At 36.1% G+C, this 22,360-nt stretch overlaps 2 protein-coding genes and 1 non-coding gene across 8 annotated transcripts; 1 reads left to right on the top strand and 2 right to left on the bottom strand.

Moving 5' to 3' along the window:
- Window positions 1-769: 769 nt before the first annotated feature.
- Window positions 770-12,251, top strand: LOC107840109 (dynamin-related protein 3B). 3 transcript variants are annotated; one of them, XM_047394957.1, is made up of 21 exons: window positions 770-1,535; window positions 3,196-3,478; window positions 3,557-3,585; window positions 3,679-3,780; window positions 5,228-5,296; window positions 5,380-5,439; window positions 6,344-6,457; window positions 6,642-6,690; window positions 6,912-7,021; window positions 7,593-7,685; window positions 7,809-7,901; window positions 7,983-8,120; window positions 8,500-8,613; window positions 8,710-8,835; window positions 8,943-8,985; window positions 9,322-9,470; window positions 9,569-9,715; window positions 10,836-10,888; window positions 11,085-11,184; window positions 11,594-11,780; window positions 11,859-12,251. In XM_047394957.1, the coding sequence occupies exons 1-21, from the start codon at window positions 1,155-1,157 to the stop codon at window positions 11,864-11,866; spliced, it is 2,448 nt and encodes an 815-aa protein (XP_047250913.1). In that variant the 5' UTR covers window positions 770-1,154; the 3' UTR covers window positions 11,867-12,251. The 3 variants fall into 3 exon arrangements, with proteins under 3 accessions (XP_047250913.1, XP_016539327.2, XP_047250912.1); XM_016683841.2 differs by having other exon boundaries at window positions 8,710-8,805; window positions 11,594-12,251; XM_047394956.1 differs by having other exon boundaries at window positions 11,594-12,251.
- A 275-nt stretch (window positions 12,252-12,526) lies between these two features.
- On the bottom strand, window positions 12,527-19,591 carry LOC107840107 (GATA transcription factor 19). 4 transcript variants are annotated; one of them, XM_016683839.2, is made up of 11 exons: window positions 18,997-19,591; window positions 18,569-18,655; window positions 18,349-18,485; window positions 17,852-17,947; window positions 17,008-17,122; window positions 16,418-16,477; window positions 15,888-15,953; window positions 15,536-15,598; window positions 13,581-13,664; window positions 12,913-12,984; window positions 12,527-12,779 (listed from the first exon to the last, which is right to left on the bottom strand). In XM_016683839.2, the coding sequence occupies exons 1-11, from the start codon at window positions 19,294-19,296 to the stop codon at window positions 12,735-12,737; spliced, it is 1,125 nt and encodes a 374-aa protein (XP_016539325.2). In that variant the 5' UTR covers window positions 19,297-19,591; the 3' UTR covers window positions 12,527-12,734. The 4 variants fall into 4 exon arrangements, with proteins under 4 accessions (XP_016539325.2, XP_047250914.1, XP_047250915.1 ...); XM_047394958.1 differs by having other exon boundaries at window positions 12,913-12,981; window positions 18,997-19,590; XM_047394959.1 differs by lacking the exon at window positions 15,536-15,598.
- Window positions 19,592-20,960: 1,369 nt separating this feature from the next.
- On the bottom strand, window positions 20,961-22,360 carry LOC107840106. Its single transcript, XR_007043709.1, has 2 exons — window positions 21,435-22,360; window positions 20,961-21,303 (listed from the first exon to the last, which is right to left on the bottom strand). It is a non-coding gene; the product is annotated as an uncharacterized LOC107840106 (transcript).

Raw genomic sequence — 22,360 nt, 5'->3', positions numbered from 1 at the left:
CTACGTACATGGGAACCACTATAATCTATTCCACAAAATATCTCATATTTTGAATCTCCACCATACACCCAAATATGAAAAACAAAAAAAGAAATTGCAATTCTAAATACTCAGATATACTATACTTTATACTGATGGAAGATCTACACACCAACAGGGCTCCAACGAGGCATGTCAATGCTATTACGTCCCCAAGAAGATCATATTTTTCTTTTTTTCTTTACCTTCTTTAGCTCACACGTATTAATTTGTCCAAACTTTATGAATAATATAAGGACTCCTAAATATAAAGGAGCTCAAAGTGCTAAAATTTTCTAACGTGATTTATTTTTCTTTTATAAAAATATGATATATTACTAATAAGAAAAATTTAACAACTTAAATTTTACTTGGTTTTAAAATATAAGAAAAATAAATAATCAAATGACTATTATGTCCGGAATTTATAGTTCAAATAAAGAAATATTAATTATAGTTTAAAAACATAGTAATTAATCATTTTATTCTTATAATTTAAACACACTATTGGTATTTTTTTCCCTATTTTTCTCTAAGATTAATTTTATGTGATTCTTAATTTAATATTAATTTATTATAATATTATTCTTTATTGAAAAATATATTTATCAAAATCACACATACATTCACATATCAAAATAAAATCATCTCAATTGCATTTGATGAAAAATAATTACTACTACTATATATATGTGGTATGCCACGATCTTCGAGATATATCTTGGAGTCCACCATGATATTCACATGATCTTCCAACCATATGTAGTTCTAGGGAATCAAATAGGAGTAATCGGAAGAATTTATTGCTTATTTATTATAATTTTTGTTTAACATAAACAAATTAAAAAAAAGTATTTATCTTTTGACGGTGGAGTAATATAAAACGAAGTAATTATTAAAAAAATAAAATAAGATTTTAAACCCACGTTCAGACATGATAACAATATAGCGTATGAGTTTTGGTCCAGTTCAAATTGGGGAAAAGAGGCAAAGATTTTTTGTTGGGTTGTTTCTTGGGCGGTAAGACAGAATATTTTTTCATTCTTTTTGTACCCAATCCATTAGATTTCCCCTCAATCAAACCAATAATCCACTTCTAGGGTTCTACCGTCAATCAATTTCCGGCGATCTTCAACATGGCGGAAGAAACAGCAGCACCGTCAACCACTACGGCGGCGGCTGCGGCGGCGACGGCGGCTTCATTAGGTCATTCAGTAATACCGATAGTGAACAAGCTGCAAGACATATTTGCGCAGCTAGGAAGTCAATCGACTATTGAGCTACCGCAGGTTGCTGTAGTAGGGAGTCAAAGTAGTGGTAAATCAAGTGTGCTTGAAGCGCTTGTAGGCCGGGATTTTTTGCCTAGAGGTTCAGATATATGTACTAGGCGTCCTCTTGTTCTACAGCTACTTCAAACTAAGAGGAATCCAGATGGTACGGATGAAGAATGGGGAGAGTTTTTGCATCTTCCTGGCAAGCGCTTCTATGATTTCAATCAAATCCGTTGGGAGATTCAGGTAGTCATTTTCAGCTGCGACATACTTTGTTGAATTTAGAGTCAATTGATTTAATGTGTGTAAATCTGTTAATTTTATTAGAATAGTCGTATGCATGCGACATACTTTGTTGAATTTAGAGTCAATTGATTTAACGTGTGTAAATCTGTTAATTTTCTTAGAATATTTGTATGCATTCTCCAATAGGAAACTAATTAGTTTGATTGAATATCAAATGTTCTGTTCCAAGTTATAATGTGAAAGAAAAAGATGTTTGAATCCCTTGTCTATGCTCTTATCATTAGGCTTGTTGGATTATTCAGTCTTCTTTGCAGGATTTTGACTAGTGATTATTAGAAGATGAAGGGTTTATTCATAAGACTCAAGATTTTATTAAACCCTGTCCTTCCTTAGCACTATTACACGTTTAAATAATGTTAAAGTTATGATGTGCATTGATCTAGTTAGCACACTTTTCAACTCGTTTGTGGAGTTCATTTATTTTTCAGTTGTAGCGAACACCCAATTTATCGTAAAAGCGTAGTATTAAGCATTTTTTATTAAGTAGACTAAATTATTAAGTATTGCATCTATGCCTCGGTAAAAAAACTAGTTCATTTATCTTTCAATTATGAGAACACCTAGTTTTTTTTTTAAGAGATTGGATTAGTATATTTCTTTTTCTGAAATAGACTACATTGCTAAGTATTGCAACTACACGTCAGTCAAAAAGTAGCTGAAGTTGGCCATCCCCTCTATGTCCGTCCACTCTATCAAGCCATTGATTGGTTGATCTATTTACTCCTTTATCTTATGGGTGTAACCGTATGTTGTTTAAATTTTCATGCTAACTATGATGATATTATTGCTTAGATGTTATTGTACACGTGTCCGAGAATCACTCATCTTAAATTGTCAAACAGTGTGTTGGCATCTCATATTTGCACTTCTTCCACTAATTTATTGGTTACATATGGACCCTCCTCTTTCTTTTGCAATAGGGTACACTTTGATCATGAAAACTGACGCAAATGTAAGTTATCTTTCAAAGGACAATGCTCTACCCCTATCGTAATATATACAATATCTATATCATAAGCTGTATTCTAAAGAATTAAAGATAGTGTCTCCCTGACATGAGCAAGGGGAAACAGTAGTTCTGATTGAAAGATCATTTGCTTGTCTGTGCATCAGTTATGGTTAAAGAAGTAGTTTTTTTTAATCAGGCAAACAATTTCATTAATCACTAGGCCAAAATCAGCTGTACCTAGAAGCATACGAAAATTAAAGAACCTATGAACAGCATGATTATCTACAGAAGACACCCAATGGCCAATCCCCCCTACACATTCCGGAACTACATGGGGTACCAAAAATAAAAATAAATAAGGGAACAAAGACTACTTGTCAACTGCACAAAACTCATTTCTACCCCTTCAAAAGCCCTCATATTTCTCTCCCTCCAAATAATCCACATCTTATCCATAGGAACAAAGAGATAGTTATTAGACTGACCGTGGATTTTGCTATGGAAGTATATGCACATCTAGTAGCAAGGATTGGCCGAGGCTGGGACATTAAACATTGTGCAATCTCAGTTATTGTTCATGTGATTTCCTTTCCTTGAACTTTAAGTTATTCTTCTCTTTTCTAACTGCCAATATTTCATCATTGGCATTAGGCGGAGACAGAAAGGGAAGCCGGAGGAAATAAAGGTGTCTCGGACAAGCAGATACGGTTGAAAATTTTCTCACCAAATGTTCTTGACATTACTCTTGTGGATTTGCCTGGCATAACAAAAGTGCCTGTTGGAGATCAACCTTCGGATATTGAAGCTCGGATCAGAACAATGATCATGTCGTATATTAAGCTCCCAAGCTGCTTAATATTGGCTGTAACACCAGCTAATTCAGACTTAGCTAACTCAGATGCTCTTCAGATTGCCGGGAATGCTGATCCTGATGGTATGTTGCAACAATATATTCTATGTAGAGGAGTTTAGTTGTTTAGGTGCTTTCTAATATGAGAGATTCTTTTTGCAGGCTATCGAACCATTGGAGTCATCACAAAGGTCAGTGTGAAAGGAAATGAATTTCATCCTTGTGTTGATTACATCTTTTCTCTGATAATTGTTTTAAATTGGTTGTTCCCATTGTTTTCACAGTTGGACATCATGGATAGGGGTACTGATGCTCGTAATTTTTTACTTGGAAAAGTGATTCCCCTTCGCCTTGGTTATGTTGGTATAGTGAATCGTAATCAGGAGGTAATAAATTCGGCTACTCTTCTGGTGGAGAATGTAGTTTCTCTCAAGTTTTTGTTTTTGCTTGATTTTCACTCATTTGATTCATATGTATGTTTTGGAGTTGCATATGAGGTTACCATATTTCTTTTGAAACTTTTTATTCTTATTAGGCATGTTGTGATGGGTGTAAACCCCAAAATGAAAAATTGTCTACATTCTTCATGGATATCTACAGTCTTTAGGTCTACGAGAGGCACCTGCACCAAGTTTTCTTTTCCTGGGACTGGTTTAATTTATCTAATTGCATGTTTTTGACATTCTTACTAAATATATGGTTTTTGACCATTTTTCGTGGTCATCTTTGCACGAAAACAGATTCTTTAGGACAAGAAATTTTGTAACGCTGGCACTACTTATTTTTCAAATACTATGTGTTAGATTGCATATTTACCTTCATGTCTGAAGCATGGGATACATTTTAGTCTTGTTTTTCTTTTTCTAAATCTCTTGGCTGCTAAATTGGTATTAGCCTGCTAGCTTTTCATTTTGTTGTGTGATTTTCTTTTTTGGTCACAAAGTAATCTTTATTGAATACTACAAGCCAACAACAACAACATACCCAGTGTATTCCCACAAGTGGGGTCTGGGGAGGGTAAAGTGTACGCAGTCCATATCACTACCTCGGATGAAGTAGAGTTATTGAATACTACAAGCCAATGTCTTTTTTTGAATCCTTACATAATGCACTTATTTTTAAGGATAATTAAAAGTACTGATAGGGAGTCCTAACCTAAAAATCCAAGGAAAAAGGACGGTATTTTTGAAGCATCTACAATTAAACCTATGATGGATTAGTAGAGGTAATAAACTGTCCAAGCTTTATGATTCCTCTCTACACTCTTTCCTTTTCTGCCAAAAGAGGAGTTTGAGGCATTATAGCACCCTATAATAGTCCTAAAGGACAGATGCACGAATAGAGAAAGTTATAGCCATTGAATCCCAGAAGAGGACCAGAACGAGTGTCAAGAACCAATGCAGCTTTATCGCAGCAAAAACTTGAAAATCTTAAAAATTTGTATTCAAATGCGGAAGATCTTAGCAGCCAGCTATGTTGCTCGGACTCTTCAAAAATGTTAGCGGGCGCGTGTCGGGTTCTCCAAAAGTAGTGTATATTTGGAGAATCCGACACGGGTGCGGCATCGAAAGTGAAGAGTCCGCGCAACTTAGGCAGCCAGTGCATAATACTCAACAAATTTACTTTGTAGTATTGCTTGTAGTAGTCTGGATTTATTAGTATATACAAGTACAAGGTAAAGATTTTGGTCACCAGAGGAAAAAGTATAGGGTAACAAGGTAAGATAATACTGTGCGCTACATATGAGCAACAGTATCTTTGTGCATATCCTCATCAATATTCGTATATTCTTGCTTTAATATTTTAATACTATAGCTGAATTATTCAAAACAGGATATTATGATGAACCGGAGTATTAAGGATGCACTTGTAGCTGAGGAGAAGTTCTTCCGCAGTCGCCCTGTATGTTTTCTACCACCTCTTATTTAGTTGATTTCATGTCTATATCCTTTAACATTTTTTTGGTTTTCTATTTTTTCTTGAAGGTATATAGTGATCTTGCTGATCGCTGTGGTGTACCTCAATTGGCAAAAAAGTTGAACCAGGTAATCTTTCTGGTCAAAGTAACGTTGGTTCTTCTTTTATTGGGTTGCCACATTGCGTGTATTACATCCTTGTAGGACTGAATATTTATAGTAAATGTGAACTACAATGATGTCAAACATTATATTTTCGGTCATTTTCAAAATATCTCCAAATCAATTAATAACTTACAATTTTCATCCTCTGATTTTTTATTTATTTTTTGACTTTTAAAATGTAATTGACATGTTGAATTCAAAAAAAAGAAGGGGACAAAAGGTCATATTTTGAGAAATAATTTCACCTTGAAATACTTAGGCATGCTTACCTTGTCACTGGTAGTTGTAAAAAAAGTTTTATACAGTAACCATGTTATGGCACATGAGAAGCACAACATGAACATTTATAACTTTTTTACACAGTGACCATGTTATACCTTTTTGGGGGGTTTCCAGCATATGTGATCAGGAGTTTACCAAACAGCTTATTTCTTGAAAATAAGGATTATAATCCGGACGCTCTCTGTATGACAAATTCTAGTGTCATGTTCTCTGTGTCAATCTGGTCTCCTTTGATGAAGATCTGGTCCCTTAGTACATACGTTACTGTTTGTTGGGATGAGAGTCATATCTTCCTTGTGTTTTTTACTTATTTCTGGGGTTAATTGCTCTAAAGACGTGTTAAGGCTGTCTCCAGTTCACTTTTGCACCTTTTTTACTTGCATTTGTGGAAAGATACCTGTTGTCTTCTTGTTGTTTTCCACATCAATTAGATGATTGGCTATCATCCATTTTCATCCAATCCCAGCCATTGTCTGTTCCAAAGGAAATTCTAATTTCCCATGCATGCTGTTTGCTTTCCAGTTGTGGTATGGGGCATCTTGTTGCTTTGAAATCAGATATTAACTTGAACTTCTTATTAATGCAGATTTTGGTGCAACACATCAAGAAACTTCTTCCAGGATTGAAATCACGCATTAGTGCTGGACTTGTGTCTGTCGCAAAGGAGCATGCTAGCTATGGAGAGATCACAGAGTCAAAGGTAACTTCTTTTGTCTTTCCTATGCTTTACTAAGCACTGGTTTGATGTTCTGGAGGGTTTGTTGTCATAGTACTACCAATTGTTGAGTCCTGGAGGGTTTCTTTATGCTAGGTTTACTGTAATTTGTTCAGCTAGTGTTTCTGAATTATTTATTGATATCGTTGCGCTAATCTCCTGAATCTAGGCTGGTATGGGTGCTCTCCTTCTGAACATTCTTTCCAAGTACTGTGAAGGTAATGTGGCCTAAACATTGCAATATTTGATAGTAGTTTTCTGCTGGAGTCTATCTACTCTATCTAATGTTACTTTCTAGTAATAAATATCATGTATATTGACCAAGTTACCAAGTTCCAAAAAAAAAAAAAAAAATAAACATATTGACCATTTACACTTCCTAACCTCATTATCTGTGTCTGTCTTATTCATTTTGATTTTTTCGTTGGGTCAAGAGCAGCATTCTCTTCAATGATAGAAGGCAAAAATGAAGAAATGTCAACTACTGAGCTGTCTGGTGGAGCAAGAATTCATTACATTTTTCAGAACATATTTGTGAAGAGTTTGGAGGTCTGCTTCTTTCATATTAACTTTTTTTTTTTGTTGGGTAGAAGTTTCATATTACCTTTTGCAATGCGTACTTCATTCTTTTCTTGCTTGGAGAATTGAAATTCATCTATAGACCTGCTAATATTTGCAGATAAATGGCTGCTGCCATTTTTGTCAATAGATAACTAGTATGTATTCTTTAGTTGGTATGGCCAATTCTGAATGACTTGTAATGCTTTTGTTGGGCGTTGAATTTGTTATCAGTTTGGTCTTCATAAATTGTTGCTAAGGTTGTGACACACATGTACAATCCATAAATAATATTCATCTATTGTCCACATAAGTTGGTTTTCATCCACGAACATGAGCTCATAATCGAAATCTATCTTCTATTTTGAATATTTTTTTATCGACTAGCTCCTTCTGTCAATAAACCACAAATTTTTACTATAAGGTTTCATATACAAGAATTCTAAATCTTCAAGGCTGTAAAAAATGTGAATGACAGGCAGTACGTTGATGCATATAATTTTAATGTTATCCTATGTTTAGGTGCTTATCAAATTTCATCTGATTTCTCTTTCTCCTGCAGGAAGTTGATCCTTGTGAAGATTTAACCGATGATGACATCCGAACTGCCATTCAAAATGCAACGGGTGCCAAATCTGCATTATTTGTGCCAGAAGTAATTCTTAAGGATTAACTTGTTTCTTTGCTTTTGAGCCAATAGTTCAACGCTTTCTTGAATACTTCCTGTATATTTATGACAATTGGTTGGTTGCAACTTAATTATTGTGTGAATATGCAGGTCCCATTTGAAGTTCTCATCCGAAGACAAATAGCACGTTTACTGGACCCGAGTTTTCAGTGTGCAAGATTTATATATGATGAGCTGGTTAAAGTAGGCCAATGTTGACACCCTTTTTATTCTGGTAATGCATTCTTATAATTTCTGGTTCTAACTTGAATGATTCCTTGATAGATGAGCCATCGTTGTATGGTCAATGAGTTGCAACGGTTTCCAATTTTGAGAAAGCGCATGGATGAGGTTATTGGGAATTTTTTGCGTGAAGGACTGGGACCTTCAGAAGTGATGATTGGACACCTTATTGAGATGGAGGTATGTGAAAATGTTGGGTGTTTTATTTGGTTTTGCTTATACTTAATACAGCAAACACATTTGCATCTATGATCAAGTTTATTGAGTTGATCAGTAAGTGTCAGCTATTATTGAAATATCAAGCTAGAATTTGAGTCCGTTCTTTCTGTACATATTACAATAAAAATTTGTGATTGCTGTTTTGCTCTGCAGTTGTAGTTATCTAATGGTTTCAGGGTCTGTGCTCATCTGATATCTCAGACAAAGCTCATTTGATAGTTTCCAAAGCATCTTGCCGTAAAAAGTTTGTGAATTGCTTTAGCAAATCACTAAAATTCTTATGGATCTTTTGCTGTTAAAGTTTGTGTATTTTTCAGCTAAATTATTTTTTCTGTTGCAGATGGATTACATAAATACTTCACATCCAAATTTTATTGGTGGGACTAAAGCTCATGAGATGGCATTACAACAGGTCAAGTCATCTAGGATTGCTGCACCTAATCCGAGGCAGAAAGTAAAATTTTCATTCGCTTTTTCACAGACTTTTGCAATTGGTCTTGCTAATCATATCATACTGATGCTAAGTTTTTGTTTGCTTATTGCTACTCAGGATGGCGTAGATTTAGAAAAAGCACCGACCTCTGAAAAGAGTCTAAAATCACGTGCCATCCTTGCCAGATCGGTCGGTGGTTTAATCCCTGATCAGGTTGGCCTTTTCTGCCTCATCATCTCCAAGTTTAGTTTCTTCATCGTCTCCCTGATTAACATTGCACAGCTTTCAAATTTCATGTAGTTAGAAACCTAAGTTATTTGCATTGATTAGTGTTCTTGTTCTGGCAACAGGTTGTTCGCCCTGCTCCAGAAGTTGAGAAAACTACAGTGTCTGGTGTGTTTCCATCTGGTGATACATGATGTGTTCATTTAATGCCACATGTTTACTACTTGAACGTACACTAGTTATTAGTTATTTTGACAAGTTAAATATCCTATTGACAAGAAGGAATGAATATTGTATACAAGGATTAGCCATTTGCTAATACAGCTTTATGAAAAAGTCCTTCCTCATGTAACTTATGGTACTCTTTAGCTTGAAAAGCATCATGAACTTTTCTGTTGCTGCTTATTATGAATTCATGTCCTTTTTCTGGACTCTTTATAATCTTTAGAATTTTTTTTTTTTTTTTGCTTGGTCTTTTTGCCAAACCATTGCTTTCTTCATTAGGATCAAATGTTGGTTCAAGTTGGGGAATATCATCAATATTTGGCGGCTCGGACAATCGTCCATCTGTAAAAGACAATTCCATTAGCAAGCCATTCAGTGATCCTGTGCAGAGCATGGATCATGCTTTCTCAATGATCCACCTGAGAGAGGTATGAGTTTTGAAGTCTCTCCCTGCTGTATGATTTCTTTATGGATTAGGTTGGTGATAAAACCAAACATGACATCTCTAATATGTTTTACTTTGAAGCCCCCAAGTGTCTTGAGGCCTTCAGAAACTCATTCGGATCAGGAGACAATTGAAATTGCCATTACAAAACTGTTATTGCGGTCATACTATGACGTCGTCAGGAAGAATATTGAAGACTCAGTGCCTAAAGCAATCATGCATTTTCTGGTAATTCTGAATAGCAATGACTTGGTCCTTCACTTATTTCATGCTTCGATGTGTTTGAAATCTATGTGAGTGGCCTTTCAATGTACTTATGAATTATGATCAGGGGTTCTTCATTTCCATCTAGTGGCAGTTTTGAGGATTCTTAAATCTACTCTTTTAGCTGTTCCTTTGTTCTGATTAAATGATTTTAGAAGTTCTTCCCATCTCGTTGCATTCTCTTATTTCCTTCTTAAGGATGTTCTCTTTCAGGCGGATTTTTCAGCATTAGAAGACACTGACCCTAGAATAAGTAGTAATATGTCAACCTGGGGGCAGAATGGATGAACCACACACATTAATCTGCGTTCTGTTCTATTCTCAAAAGTTATTTTGCTTGGACTCTTCAGAAATGTCATTGGATACGTGTCGGATCCTTCAAAAGTAGTGTATATTTGAAGAGTCCGACACGGGTACGACAACTTTTTTGGAGAGTCCGAGCAACTTTGCTAGTTAAAAGCACAGGGGACTAGTGTCTAGTGGTACTGTTTGGTTTTCTGCCAACAGTTAAGAGGCTAATTTTTCATCTGGGAAAAGTAACTTTCTCTATTCCACCTTCAGCTAACTTCTTATTGTGTCATAGTTTCGATCAATCAAGTTCCATTCATATATATATATATATATATATGGACCGCGTACACGCTACCCTCTCTCCAGACCCCACTGTGGGAATACATACACTGGGTATGTTGTTGTTGTGCATGTATATGTGTATATATGTGTGTGTACACGTTACCCTCCCCAGACCCCACTATGTGGGAATACACTGGGTATGTTGTTGTTGTGCATGTATATGTGTATATGTGTGTGTGTGTATATTATTCTTTCAATTGCTGATTCTGTTAAAATTGTGAACTTATTTATTTTATTTGGTCGAGATTTATGTATAGTTGGAATTGTTGTCTACCTTTTGTTGATACAATTTTTCTAAATATAATATGAGGAAAGTTGTACTGGTGTCTGTTCGCTTTATTAGACTCTGCATATTGTGGTTTCAGGTTCTAGTAAGAACGCTTATGTGAATCCTCATTTTTTATTCGGATTTCTTTTTTGTTGACAAAAATGGTGTTAATCCTTTCTCCAGGTAAATCACACGAAAAGAGATCTACACAATGTGTTTATCAAGAAACTTTACAGGTATTGGATATAGACTTAATTTTTTTATCAAGATACTTTACAGGATAGTGGCTAATTGATCTTTCATTAGCTTAGCTGCATGAATGTTTATGTACTTGTTTTTGTTATCTAGCGCCTGGCAGCTTAGCCAATTCAAATGCTGCACATTTTGCATGTACTCGTAGTTCCTATCAATGGTGCTTGCTATTTATTGCAGAGAAAACCTCCTCGAAGAAATGTTGCAAGAACCTGATGAGATAGCCATGAAGAGAAAGCGTACACGTGAGACACTTCGTGTTCTTCAGCAAGCTTTCAAGGTCAATTCACCACCATTTTTACTGAGTATATATTTTTGTGTATATTTAAATTGCAAGTCTCACTAAGCTTTGTGATTGAATGTTTATGGTTCTGATACTATAATCTTATTTTAGGCTTTGTTTAGGAACTAAACAGAAAGGTTGTTTAAGTTGGGAAGAAGTGTGACAACATTAACTTGTAATGTACATTGCCTTTTTCTCTTTTTTTGTTGTACTCACTCGTGAAACCAGTCCTGCCAGGTATTTAAGATTTTTTTTAGAAAAATCGGTTCTGCCAGCTATTCTGTTCGCCATTAAGTCTGTAACTACATCCTAGTGGTTCTGATTCTTAAAGATGTTTATGCTTGGCTTATTATGACTTTTGCTACGGAGTACCATTCAGCTCGAACTAATGTTTTCTGGTTTGCAGACATTGGAGGAGTTACCGCTTGATGCTGAGACAGTTGAAAGGGGTTATAGCTTGGGTACTGATCCGACAGGCCTTCCAAAGATTCATGGGCTTCCGACATCATCGATGTATACTACAAGTGGTGGCTCAACTGATTCATACACCGATTCTCCTAAGAAATCTAGATTGCGCAATGCATCCCATTCAGGTGAGCTACAGTTACCAATGTATGGTGGTGCTGATTCAAATGGTGGTGGGCATAACTTTGGTATGTATCCAGCGGTAGGTGTGTAGGAGACACAAAAATGCAAGGGGTGACCATTCATGAGTGAATTTATTTGATCTCTCCACCATCATCGCAAGCCTGTGTCTCTGGTGCAGTGGAGTGCTATATTCTTTGTCAAAGACGATGTTTGCTAACCTGACCAGCTATTCTATTTCTTTAGTAACTATGTTGGTAAAAAGCTATACGAAAAAAATAATAGTTTTTTTTCCTCTTTATGGGGATGAGGCTGGTGTTGCCTTTTAGTATGATAATCGGCCATTGTATCTAGCCGTCAATTTTTGTGCTCAATTCTTTATTTGCTTTCTCAGTTTCGTCAATGCGACATTGGAGATACCATCACTTGTGTACAGGATGTCTTTATTTTGGAGAATTCTCGTCATTTTCTACCCAAAAGATGTTCCATCTCCAATACAGATTGCGGTTATACTTCTGGTATCTGAAAATTATAAGACGCATGTGTGATTTCACCATTTTTACTATACGAGTACTTGCTTTGCACTGAAGTTTTTGCGCCACAACAATTAACACACTTGTATAAGCCATCTACGGTGTAATCGTGCATTATTAATAATTTAAACTCAATAAGACTGGATTAGCTCATTGGTATAGAGAACTATAAAATTGGGTGAAAGAAAAGTTAGAATTTTCTCTTCTAACCTCTTGAGAGAGGTTGGAAAGAAGAATTAAAATTCAAGTAATTCTCAGATTTGTATCGATCAAAGTATATTCAGATATCCAATAGCTCCCAAGTACCAAATCATAACATACACAGGCGAGCTCTTGGCTATTATATTGACAGATGCTTTACAAGTTTTATATAACTCCTAATATTTGATTGGAATCTTCCTGCTCTGCGTCAACTTGGAATACTGTATGTCAGGTCGCAGGCCAGTCAACACCCATGTGTGAATCAATGCCCATCTGTAACAAACAGATAATGTTCAGATTCATTAAGTATGACTCAAATTTAATGGAGTACTATATATACCAACTTTGCAACTCTCCACCACAATCTCAAGCAAATGAAAACATATTGCATAAAAATCGGACATGCCTGTTCATCGAAGCTTGCAGGAATCTCAAATTCAGTTCCAGAAGCATTTGCAAGTTCATCGAGATTATCCTGCTGAACCAAGACGCTTGGTAAGTGAAGCTTTTGAAATATTTGGCAGGCGTTTGGACATGAATTCATTGATACTTCAAAAAGAATATAGTACTTGAAATTAAAAATGGTATGCGGAAATCCCAACTTGTGCTTGGACATGAAATTAAAGTTAAAGTTGCGAGTGAAAACTTGAAAAAACTCCTAAAAACTATATTTTGCGAACTTCATATTTCAAGTTTGAAGTTGAATTTTGATTTTGAAATAGTGGACTGATTTAAGAAAGAAACTCTTCTTCGAAATAATCTCTCCTTATATTTTTAGGACTTCTGAAAAAAATGGACAGATGTGTTTTGTCTCATCGATCTCTTTGGTAAATAAATAACAATCAAACGTCACGGGAACAATCCCTCTTGAAAAGAACCAAAAAATGTGTTGAGACCGTCTAACCATTTTATCGAGTGCCTGGAGGCGGTGGGGGGCAAAGAGTGCTAAAGAAACTCACTCATGCAAGAGAGGAGCAACTTAGCTGACCAACATAATCATCTAAACAATGAAAATGGGAAAATGGAAAAAAGAAAGTTCAAACTGAAAAACATCCAAGATTTTTCGGAAGTTACCTCTTCATCAATGTTAACTGACGAAATTCCAATGCCAACAGGAGGACAACTATCAGCGAAGTTTCCTGCAGCTTCTTGCATATCCTACATTAAAAGACATCACCAGCCTATCAGCACTGTTAGAAATCTATGCACGTGGAAGCAAACGTCAACTTCTTCTTATCCAAAAAATCGAAGTCAACATATAGAAGGCATTAGGACATCGCCTGAAGAGGCCTGCTGCTAGTTTTTATCCCTCCCTCCACCCCATACTAAATGTTCAACAATCCAAAGGGTCTGCACATAATGGGACTGCTCTACAAAATGAGAAAAATCAATCGCTGTAAATTAACTCCTTTCTTTTTGGTAGAAATCACTCCTAATTAACTCCTCATCTCACCCCAAAGATGCAACAACAACAACAACAAACCCAGTATATTCCCACATCGTGGGGTCTGGGGAGGGTAGAGTGTACGCAGTCCATACCACTACCTCTAAAAAAGTAGAGAAGCTGTTCCCGATAGACCCCCGGCTCAAGACAAAGGATAGTATATAAAACATCAAAGGTATGGAATACAAAAAAAATATAGGTATGACATCCACAAAAAATTGTACATTGCCAATCAAAGGACACCAAAGCCCTTCTACCTACAGACTACGACTCATCCACCCACCCTACCCCTCTACCTCAATGCTTTTCCTCCAAACCTCCCTATCTAGGGTCATGTCCTCAGTTAGCTGTAATTGCTCCAAGTCACGTTTAATCAGTTCCCTCCAGTATCTCTTTGGTCTACCCCTACCCCGTTTGAAACCATCCAAGGCCAACCTCTCACACCTACGAACCGGGGCATCCGTGCCCCTTCTCATCACATGACCAAACCATCTCAATCTCACTTCCCACATTTTATCCTCCACCGACACGATTCCCACCTTCTCCCGAATAATCTTATTCCTAACCCTGTCAGCCCTTGTAAATCCACACATCCAACGCAATATCCTCAACTCCGCCACCTTCAACTTTTGGATATGAGAATTCTTAACCGGTCAACACTCCGCTCCATATAACATAGCCGGCCGGACTGCAACTCTATAGAATTTGCCTTTCAGCTTAGGGGACACCTTTTTATCACATAAAATTCCCGAAGCGAGCCTCCATTTCATCCAACTTGCCCCAATACGGTAAGAGACATCTTCATCTATCTTTCCATTCCCCTGAATCGTAGACCCAAGATACTTAAAACTATCTTTCTTGCAAACCGCCTGGGAATCCAAAAAAATAAGTATTGCTAGCGTTACAAAATTTATTGTCCTAAAGAAGCTGTTTTCGTGCAAAGATAACCAGGAAAAATGGTCAAAAACCATCTATTTAGTAAGAATGTCAAAAACATGCAATTAGATAAATTAAACCACACCCAGGAAAAGAAAACTTGGTGCAGGTGCCTCTCGTAGACCTAAAGAATGTAGATATCCATAAAGAACGTAGACAATTCTTCATTTTTGGGTCTACACCCATCACAACATGCCTAATAAGAATAAGAAGTTTCAAAAGAAATATGGTAACCTCACATGCAACTCCAAAACATACATATGAATCAAATGAGTGAAAATCAAGCAAAAACAAAAACTTGAGAGAAACTGCATTCTCCACCAGAAGAGTAGCTGGATTTATTACCTCCTGATTACGATTCACTATACCGACATAACCAAGGTGAAGGGGAATCACTTTTCCAAGTAAAAAATTACGAGCATCAGTACCCCTATCCATGATGTCCAACTTTGTGATGACTCCAATGGTTCGATATTTAACTTTCTAGATGGGAACAATCCGCGTTCAGACAACTCAATCCTTTCAGGGGAAGCAAGAGGGGATCCGCGTGATGACAACATCACTTAAGCCGCCAACTCAGGGATTAACACGATAGAACAAACAATTCAGAGAGCCGTAATAAAAAACAAAAGACTTCAAAAATGACTACCAGCTCAGCAGTTGTAACTGAAGGATTTTCCTCTGTTAGAGGCCTTGTCTCTCCTGAACTTCCCTGCTCAAGCCCAGTGAACCACAGTTAAACAAAAAAATAAATGAAGAGGGACATGCAAGGAAATTTTCAAATGCCCATGTTTCCATTTTAAATGTGTTTTCTAACTCATCAAGACTCTAAACACAGGACCTCAAAGGGAAAAAGGGGAGGAATAGTCATACAATTACGTCTGGGCAATTTAGGCATCTACTAATTACTGTAGTTCCAAGAGAACTGCATGCAAAATACTGTCTCCACTTGATACCTAGATAATAATTTTGCCTCGATACCGCTTATTGACAAAAATTACCTCTTGCTGTTGCTTTAGATAAGAATCCTCAGGTGCAACAGTAGACAGCTTGACATCAGGAGTTTCCTACATGACAAAGGAAAAATGAGTACTACAAAGTTGAACTATAAACTACAGCCTAACAAACTCTAGATAGATTATAGGTAAAAGCACAAACATTTAGGATTTATATGTAAGCATTGTCCAGTTATAAGATTTTGGATCACGTGCAAGAGGAACTAATTTGGTAATCCAAGGAAAGATATAGCAAGAGGCTTTTCCTGGAGGAAAAGAATGATTTAGTAATTCAGAGAAATATTTCATGTAGGAATCTTCATCTTAAGAGAGATCCACTGCATGCTTTGTTTAATTTCTTTTTCCAACCCTTTTGTTGAAGAAGTTGGGGGAGGGGAGGGCACAACCATATTGATCTTCATCACAGCATGTTCCATAAGTATTGATCCTCAAATAGTCTAGCATTGACAATGTACATTAAACTGGTTCTGTAAGACAGTTAAGAGGGATGTGTCACTTGTTCTCAGTTAACTTACTGGCTCGCTTTTGTCAAAGGGTACACGCCTCCCTCCCTTTGAAGTATCTCTTAAAATGCCCTTGAAATGGAAAAAAACGAAGGGTGAATAGCAAATCAAGTAACAAGACAAATAAATAAATAAGAACCATCCAGGATAAGTATGCATTTATCGGAGCATCTTGAAAGATCAACACACTTCAACATTTGATCATATCCAAGAACAGAAGATCAAAAAAAACCATGTAAATGAGATGCCTGGCTTGCAATCCATTATTTTCACAGCGGTACACTTAATAAGCCTTTATAATGTTTGCCATAAAGACTAAAACGGCAGTGCAGGTAAAGAGAAATCAAGATCCAAATCATCAGGCGTCTCTTAACCCAATAAACTAGTCATCAACGTTAATAATTGTCCCTGAGAACCTAAGCCAAGACTAGAAATCAACGTAATTGCATCATTTGCTTGACAGGTAGTTGAAGAAGTGCTTGACCATCAACCGAATATCAGCAAAGCATAAGAATTGCTTTGAGAAGGTTTTTTTGTGTGTTCAATGCTTTTTTGGGGTGGGGGTGGGGAACAGAAAGAACAGGAGACCAACTGCGCAATACCTTGTTTGCCCACATAAGCCCACAGGCATTGCAAAGGGTTCTAGGGCCTGATGGGCCCCGCCGCATTGCAGGGGTCGCGCTTTCACTAATACCACAGTGGTGACATCTTCGTAGTCTGTAAGTTCAAAGGGAAGCAAATGCAGATTACAAGGGGTAAAAGAAAAAGTAAAAAACCTAATCCAATAACATTAAGAGACTGCAGAATAGTAGAAATTTACATAGCCTCAAAAAAGATGTCTTATTTTGCTAGCTATTTGGTGCAACCTGATTATTGTACAAGATGTTGGTGCAACTTTAAATACAATAGGGGACCTGTAGTTATGTTTCTCGTACTGGCTTAGCTATGAAATCTTTGATTACTTATCAAAACAAAAAAGTGAAACGGCACAATAGAAGGCATGTTGTTGTTGTTGTTGTTGGCACAATAGAAGGCAAATATGAACGCAGAATAGTAAATCATCCCAGTGATGCAAAGAGACAGCAGGACAAGTCTGAATATGAAGCAAATAAATCATTGTGTCATAGTTTTGCTACTATTTTATGTTTTTTCTCCGAATTGTTAGCATGCTGACTCGAACCCATAGCCATAAATAAGGTTAGAGGTGGAGGGTGTTTTCCACTTAAACTAACCCATAGTTTTGTTACTTCTGAATGAAAGCTTCCATTTCATGTAACAACAGCCATCGTTACACCAAAATTAAAAGTGGAGGAAATCAGTTCAAGGCCCCCAACTATAAGAACCCCAAACCATAGCATAAAATAGACAAATCACAGTGCAACTGATTCTTAACAGAGATGCCGCTGATATAAACTGTAATAAATAAGGTAGACAGTCCATACTCACGTAGGTTCAGGATGAGCAGTGCTGTCCCCTGAATCAATACTGTCACCAGCCGTCTTCTCTTTCAAAGAGGCAAATTGTCCATTTTTACGATGCATCCTATAAACAGTGAAACTAAAACAGTCAAAAGAATACTTGACCGATTGACTTCATTACTAAAATCTTGAATTTGAATTATAATAGTTTCTAGTTAATTCAAACAAGTGTCTAAAACCTTTATAATTGAAAAACTATATTTACTTCATTGTACCATTATACAGCTGGTACTTTTGATTGTTCCACTTCAAACAAGTATTTTACATTTTCATTTATACCAGTATACTCCAAATTTCTGAGTAACACAACTTACGTGGTATTTAAAGAAAATTTCTTAATTATCACATTGCGCACTGAAAACCATCAATGCCACAATAAGAAACACGCTCTTCCATGATTCTTTAAATATATTAATCACCAAACAGAAGGAAGAAAAGAAACAATGACTGCAAGCTTCACCTCACCTCTGTGCAACTTCTTTCCGACAAGTATACCGAATTTTTTTCTCAAAGCATCTCTCTTTTTTCTTCTCCCGGAATCTAATCAGAGATGCTGTTCTCCGAGATATGCTTGGCGTGGTGAAGACATCATTATCAACACTCTACAAACATAACACAAAAATTAGCAAATATTTAACACAGTAACACGATTATTGAATACAAGATCCAATTAAACTCAATGCACCTTAGTACTTTGCAGTGCAACAGAATCTGAGCTAGGTACATAGCTAGGCATCTCCCTCCCTCCTAACAATAGCATCACCGCTTGCACCTGTAAGTTTTACATTAACAAAAATCATGTATCGTTTCCTAACTTCAAAATTGTTACCACATTGGGCACACAACTTCTATGAACAAATTCACTTGGAAACACCTCAATTACACATCTTCAAAGTTTCTTAAACATAGAAATAAAAAAGAGAAGCCCGGTCCAAGGAAAGGCCGAACCACAAGGATCTATTGTGCGCAGCCTTTCATGGATCTCTGCAAGAGGCTATTTACACAGCTCGAACCCATGACGTCTTGGTCACATGAGCTTTACTAGCTGCGCCAATTTTACAAATGTAACATTCCGAGAATTTGTATTAAAAAAAAAATAATGAAAATTCGAACCTTTTCAGGAGTAACAGCAGGGAAGACATAAACTTGGCCTTCAAAAGAAATAGTAAGCTCACTAGTCCGCATCCTTTTCGGCATTTCCAAAACTCTGCCGCTATCAACAACAGGACTAACAAGCGGCGGGAGAGAACACAACGGCAACTCTTCACCACTACTCATCGCCTCCTCGCCGCCACCGCCGCTTATATCATCAGCCTCAAATCCTCCACCTCCATATTCATCCACTCGAATTGGTACATTCATATGCTCATACTCCCCAGCTTTCACTCTCCTCGAATTTGCCGCCGCTTCCATTTCTCCAAAAAGAAAAAAATTCACTCTACAAACAGGAAAAAAAGAAGAAGAAAAAAAACTATTTATACATCTGCATGTGTTTTTGTCTGTTTATACAACAAGTGTAAAAGCAGCTCGATGCTCGTGACGAGTATACAACAAGAGTAGAGAGATGAAAACCCTAAATGAGACTTTTATATGTATAGATTGGAGAAAGTTGACGAGATTTTTTGGAGAGAAAGGGAAGAATGCTCTGTGGGAAAAAAAATAAATAGTAGTACTATTTGCCTTTTAAATGTTTAGTTGAAAATGGATAAGAATTAAAAAAAGGAGGGGGAATTTGATTCATAGGAAATGACTTAAAATGGTAAAAATGGAGGACAGAATCAGGACCGTTGATTTGTATGAAATATGGTGATGTCACGTGAAAAGGGGTATTGAAGTCATACTATATGCACTTTTTGTCCCCACTGTCACGTTTATGGTATTTTTCCGAGGTCGTATAACAATTTAGAATCATAGTAACAAATATGGAAATCTACAGGCGGGGAAAAGAAAACTATGGAATGATCATACAAACATTTTTCAAGTTTTCTTATTTATAGAATTTATATTATTATTTAGGTATATATTATTTTATGAAAAAAAATCGTATAATTGAAAAGATTATAATGTTGAATTTGATTTGGTGTAACATGTTTATAGTTATGAAAATAGTATTTGACTAAATAAAGAAAATAAAAGATACATCAAACACCACTAAGAGTAAATATTAAATTTGTAATAACAAAGGAAAAAAGAATTTATGTGGACTCTCCCGATATACAATAGGCTGATGTAACACTAAAGAGAGTGAATATATAAACCTTGCAAGTTGATTGGCTAAAAGAAATACTCACTGTTGTATACTATCATATTACCTATTTTATTATATTTTAAATTTTATAAAAGTTGTATTTAAGGAGGCTTACATGCAATGACCTAGGGATATTTTAAATTTTATAAAAGTTGTATTTAAGGAGGCTTACATGCAATGACCTAGGGGTATAAAAAACTCTTTTATATTGACGATGTATATTACATACTCCGTAATGATAATTGAAACACCTGAATTTTTTGAACATTATATTATGTTCAACTAACATCAACATCACAAGTCCCAAGGGGTAAAAAGAACGAAACGGTTGCCTTTTGATGATCTCGTCTTGTTTTATTAGTTTAGAAGTGCTACACAAGGTGTGACAATATCTTAAAGAGAGATGAAACTGGAGATTGATTAAGCCAACTCCTCATAATAATACGAATGTGTTCATTATTGATCTGATAAAAACATCAAATGAGCTTAAAGTTATACAAGATGGTCATGGAAACTTTAGTAATCATGGTAACTCAGGATTGTCTTCTAATTAGATGTGAAATGTCACTTTTGATTCGTAATCAATCCCAAATAGCTCCCTCGATACATGTATGCTGAAAACATAGGCTCATTATTAAACTTGAAAGTACAAATATTAGCCTTTCAAAGGTTCGAAACACGGTGGATAATAAGTCCGCCCCTTACCTTTCTTCACTCAAACAAGTAACAAGTTTTTGTCTGTAATTTGACCTGCCTTTGCATTTAACTCGTTATAAGTTGCGCAATTAAAACTAGACTAAAACCGTGGGGGCAAGAGTCGAAAAGCGCATGATCTGCAACATTTGTAGTCATAAACCCAAGGGTGTATCGATTTGTAACACAATTTCCAGATTTCAATTACATTTGAACACCAGAATAAAACGCTAAAACTCTTAAAAAACAATGTCGGATGCCTAAGAGTACAATATTTTACTATGTACATTCTAATTTTGGCGGATGGTACAACGGATGAATCTCAATTATTCATCTCAATTCAACATTAGTTGCCACCACAATAACTGCAAAGAAGTTCTCCCTCACCGTTCAGCAGTCACCAATGTGCTTTCGCCGCTTGGAGTGATCATAGCAGCAGCAGTAGCCATGGCATCCGAGCCACTAGGTTCACCATTGCTCTAGCAAAGAGAATTGGACAAAGAGACATTCAGCTTTAGTAAATAAACTAAAGAATCAACCTTTGTTTTCTCAATAAGTTCTGCAAAGCCAATTATCTATCCTAAGGATGTAAGAAGTCGAGATACTGTACCTGTTCGCCAGATTTTGCAGCTTGGTCTTGAGCTCCCGGAGCTGGAACTTTAGAAAGGTCTCTTAAAATTCCCTGCAACATTTAACAAATTTCAAGTGAAGGAAAAGATTGTTGAATGATGAGAACGAATATTTTCTTTTAACTTGATAATGAAGGTGAAAAAGAATTTGATGTCAAAAGCAAAAAGTTCATGACAAAGAATCATGTGTCATGAACTTTTTATCATACGTCAATGTGAAAATACATGATGTGGCTACTAAATAGTTCCATGTCAGATAATCAATACAAAAGGCCTGTCGGGTGAACTCGCAGAGGGTTATATTGAAGAACATGTCCAAGAGCTAGTAGTTCTTAGGTGTACTATTTCAAATGGCAAAAGAAAAAAAGAAACAAAGTTGGGATAAAAATTTTATTGCTCAGATAAAGGTAGGAGTTAGAAACAAAAATGAATATGGTAAAATAATAATTCCAGAATACCTGTAAAATAATGACACTAACTCAGTGATAATCTCCTGAAGCTTCATTTGTGGTAGAACTTAACTTACACCTTCTAACAGAAAGTAAAGGTCACATTGAACTCCTTTCCTAAAGTTATAAACACATTTGAGCTTTTTTTAAGAAATGAGCAAGGAGTCTGCATACTTATTTCAATCGTTTTAAAGAGCTAACATTAAGGTTTGTGTTATCATCAAATGTAAACTGCATGTGTAACTACTTTTAAACACTGACTAAGAAAATGATTTATTTCATTGGGAGTAAAATCTGATAACGGTGTAGTACTGGTCAAGTATGTATTTTGTTAATTATGAAGTTAATCATCCAAAACAACAGCCTCAGAGAGATCTTGGTTTTTATCCTGAACACAATGGACAGTAGAACCAAAATACTACTACAGAAAAAGAATTACACAAGTACAATTGCCAAAC

The sequence above is a fragment of the Capsicum annuum genome, chromosome 8 (genome assembly GCF_002878395.1).
Source record: "Capsicum annuum cultivar UCD-10X-F1 chromosome 8, UCD10Xv1.1, whole genome shotgun sequence".
In the NCBI taxonomy this organism is placed as follows: Eukaryota; Viridiplantae; Streptophyta; class Magnoliopsida; order Solanales; family Solanaceae; genus Capsicum; species Capsicum annuum.
Note: the sequence above shows the minus strand (reverse complement) of the source record. Positions and strands in the feature narration are given on the sequence as shown.

What these genes read in the sequence shown, in the direction of transcription:
- LOC107840109 (XM_047394956.1), top strand. Translation starts at nt 1,155, where the DNA reads ATGGCGGAAGAAACAGCAGCACCGTCAACCACTACGGCGGCGGCTGCG. An exon ending in AGTTCTTCCGCAGTCGCCCT is followed by an intron (nt 5,297 to 5,379) that starts GTATGTTTTCTA and finishes TTTTTCTTGAAG; the next exon opens with GTATATAGTGATCTTGCTGA. An exon ending in CTGCATTATTTGTGCCAGAA is followed by an intron (nt 7,686 to 7,808) that starts GTAATTCTTAAG and finishes GTGAATATGCAG; the next exon opens with GTCCCATTTGAAGTTCTCAT.
- LOC107840107 (XM_016683839.2), bottom strand. Translation starts at nt 19,296, where the DNA reads ATGGAAGCGGCGGCAAATTCGAGGAGAGTGAAAGCTGGGGAGTATGAG. An exon ending in GGCTTATGTGGGCAAACAAG is followed by an intron (nt 16,478 to 17,007) that starts GTATTGCGCAGT and finishes TTCCATTTCAAG; the next exon opens with GGCATTTTAAGAGATACTTC. An exon ending in ATCTAAAGCAACAGCAAGAG is followed by an intron (nt 15,599 to 15,887) that starts GTAATTTTTGTC and finishes GGGCTTGAGCAG; the next exon opens with GGAAGTTCAGGAGAGACAAG.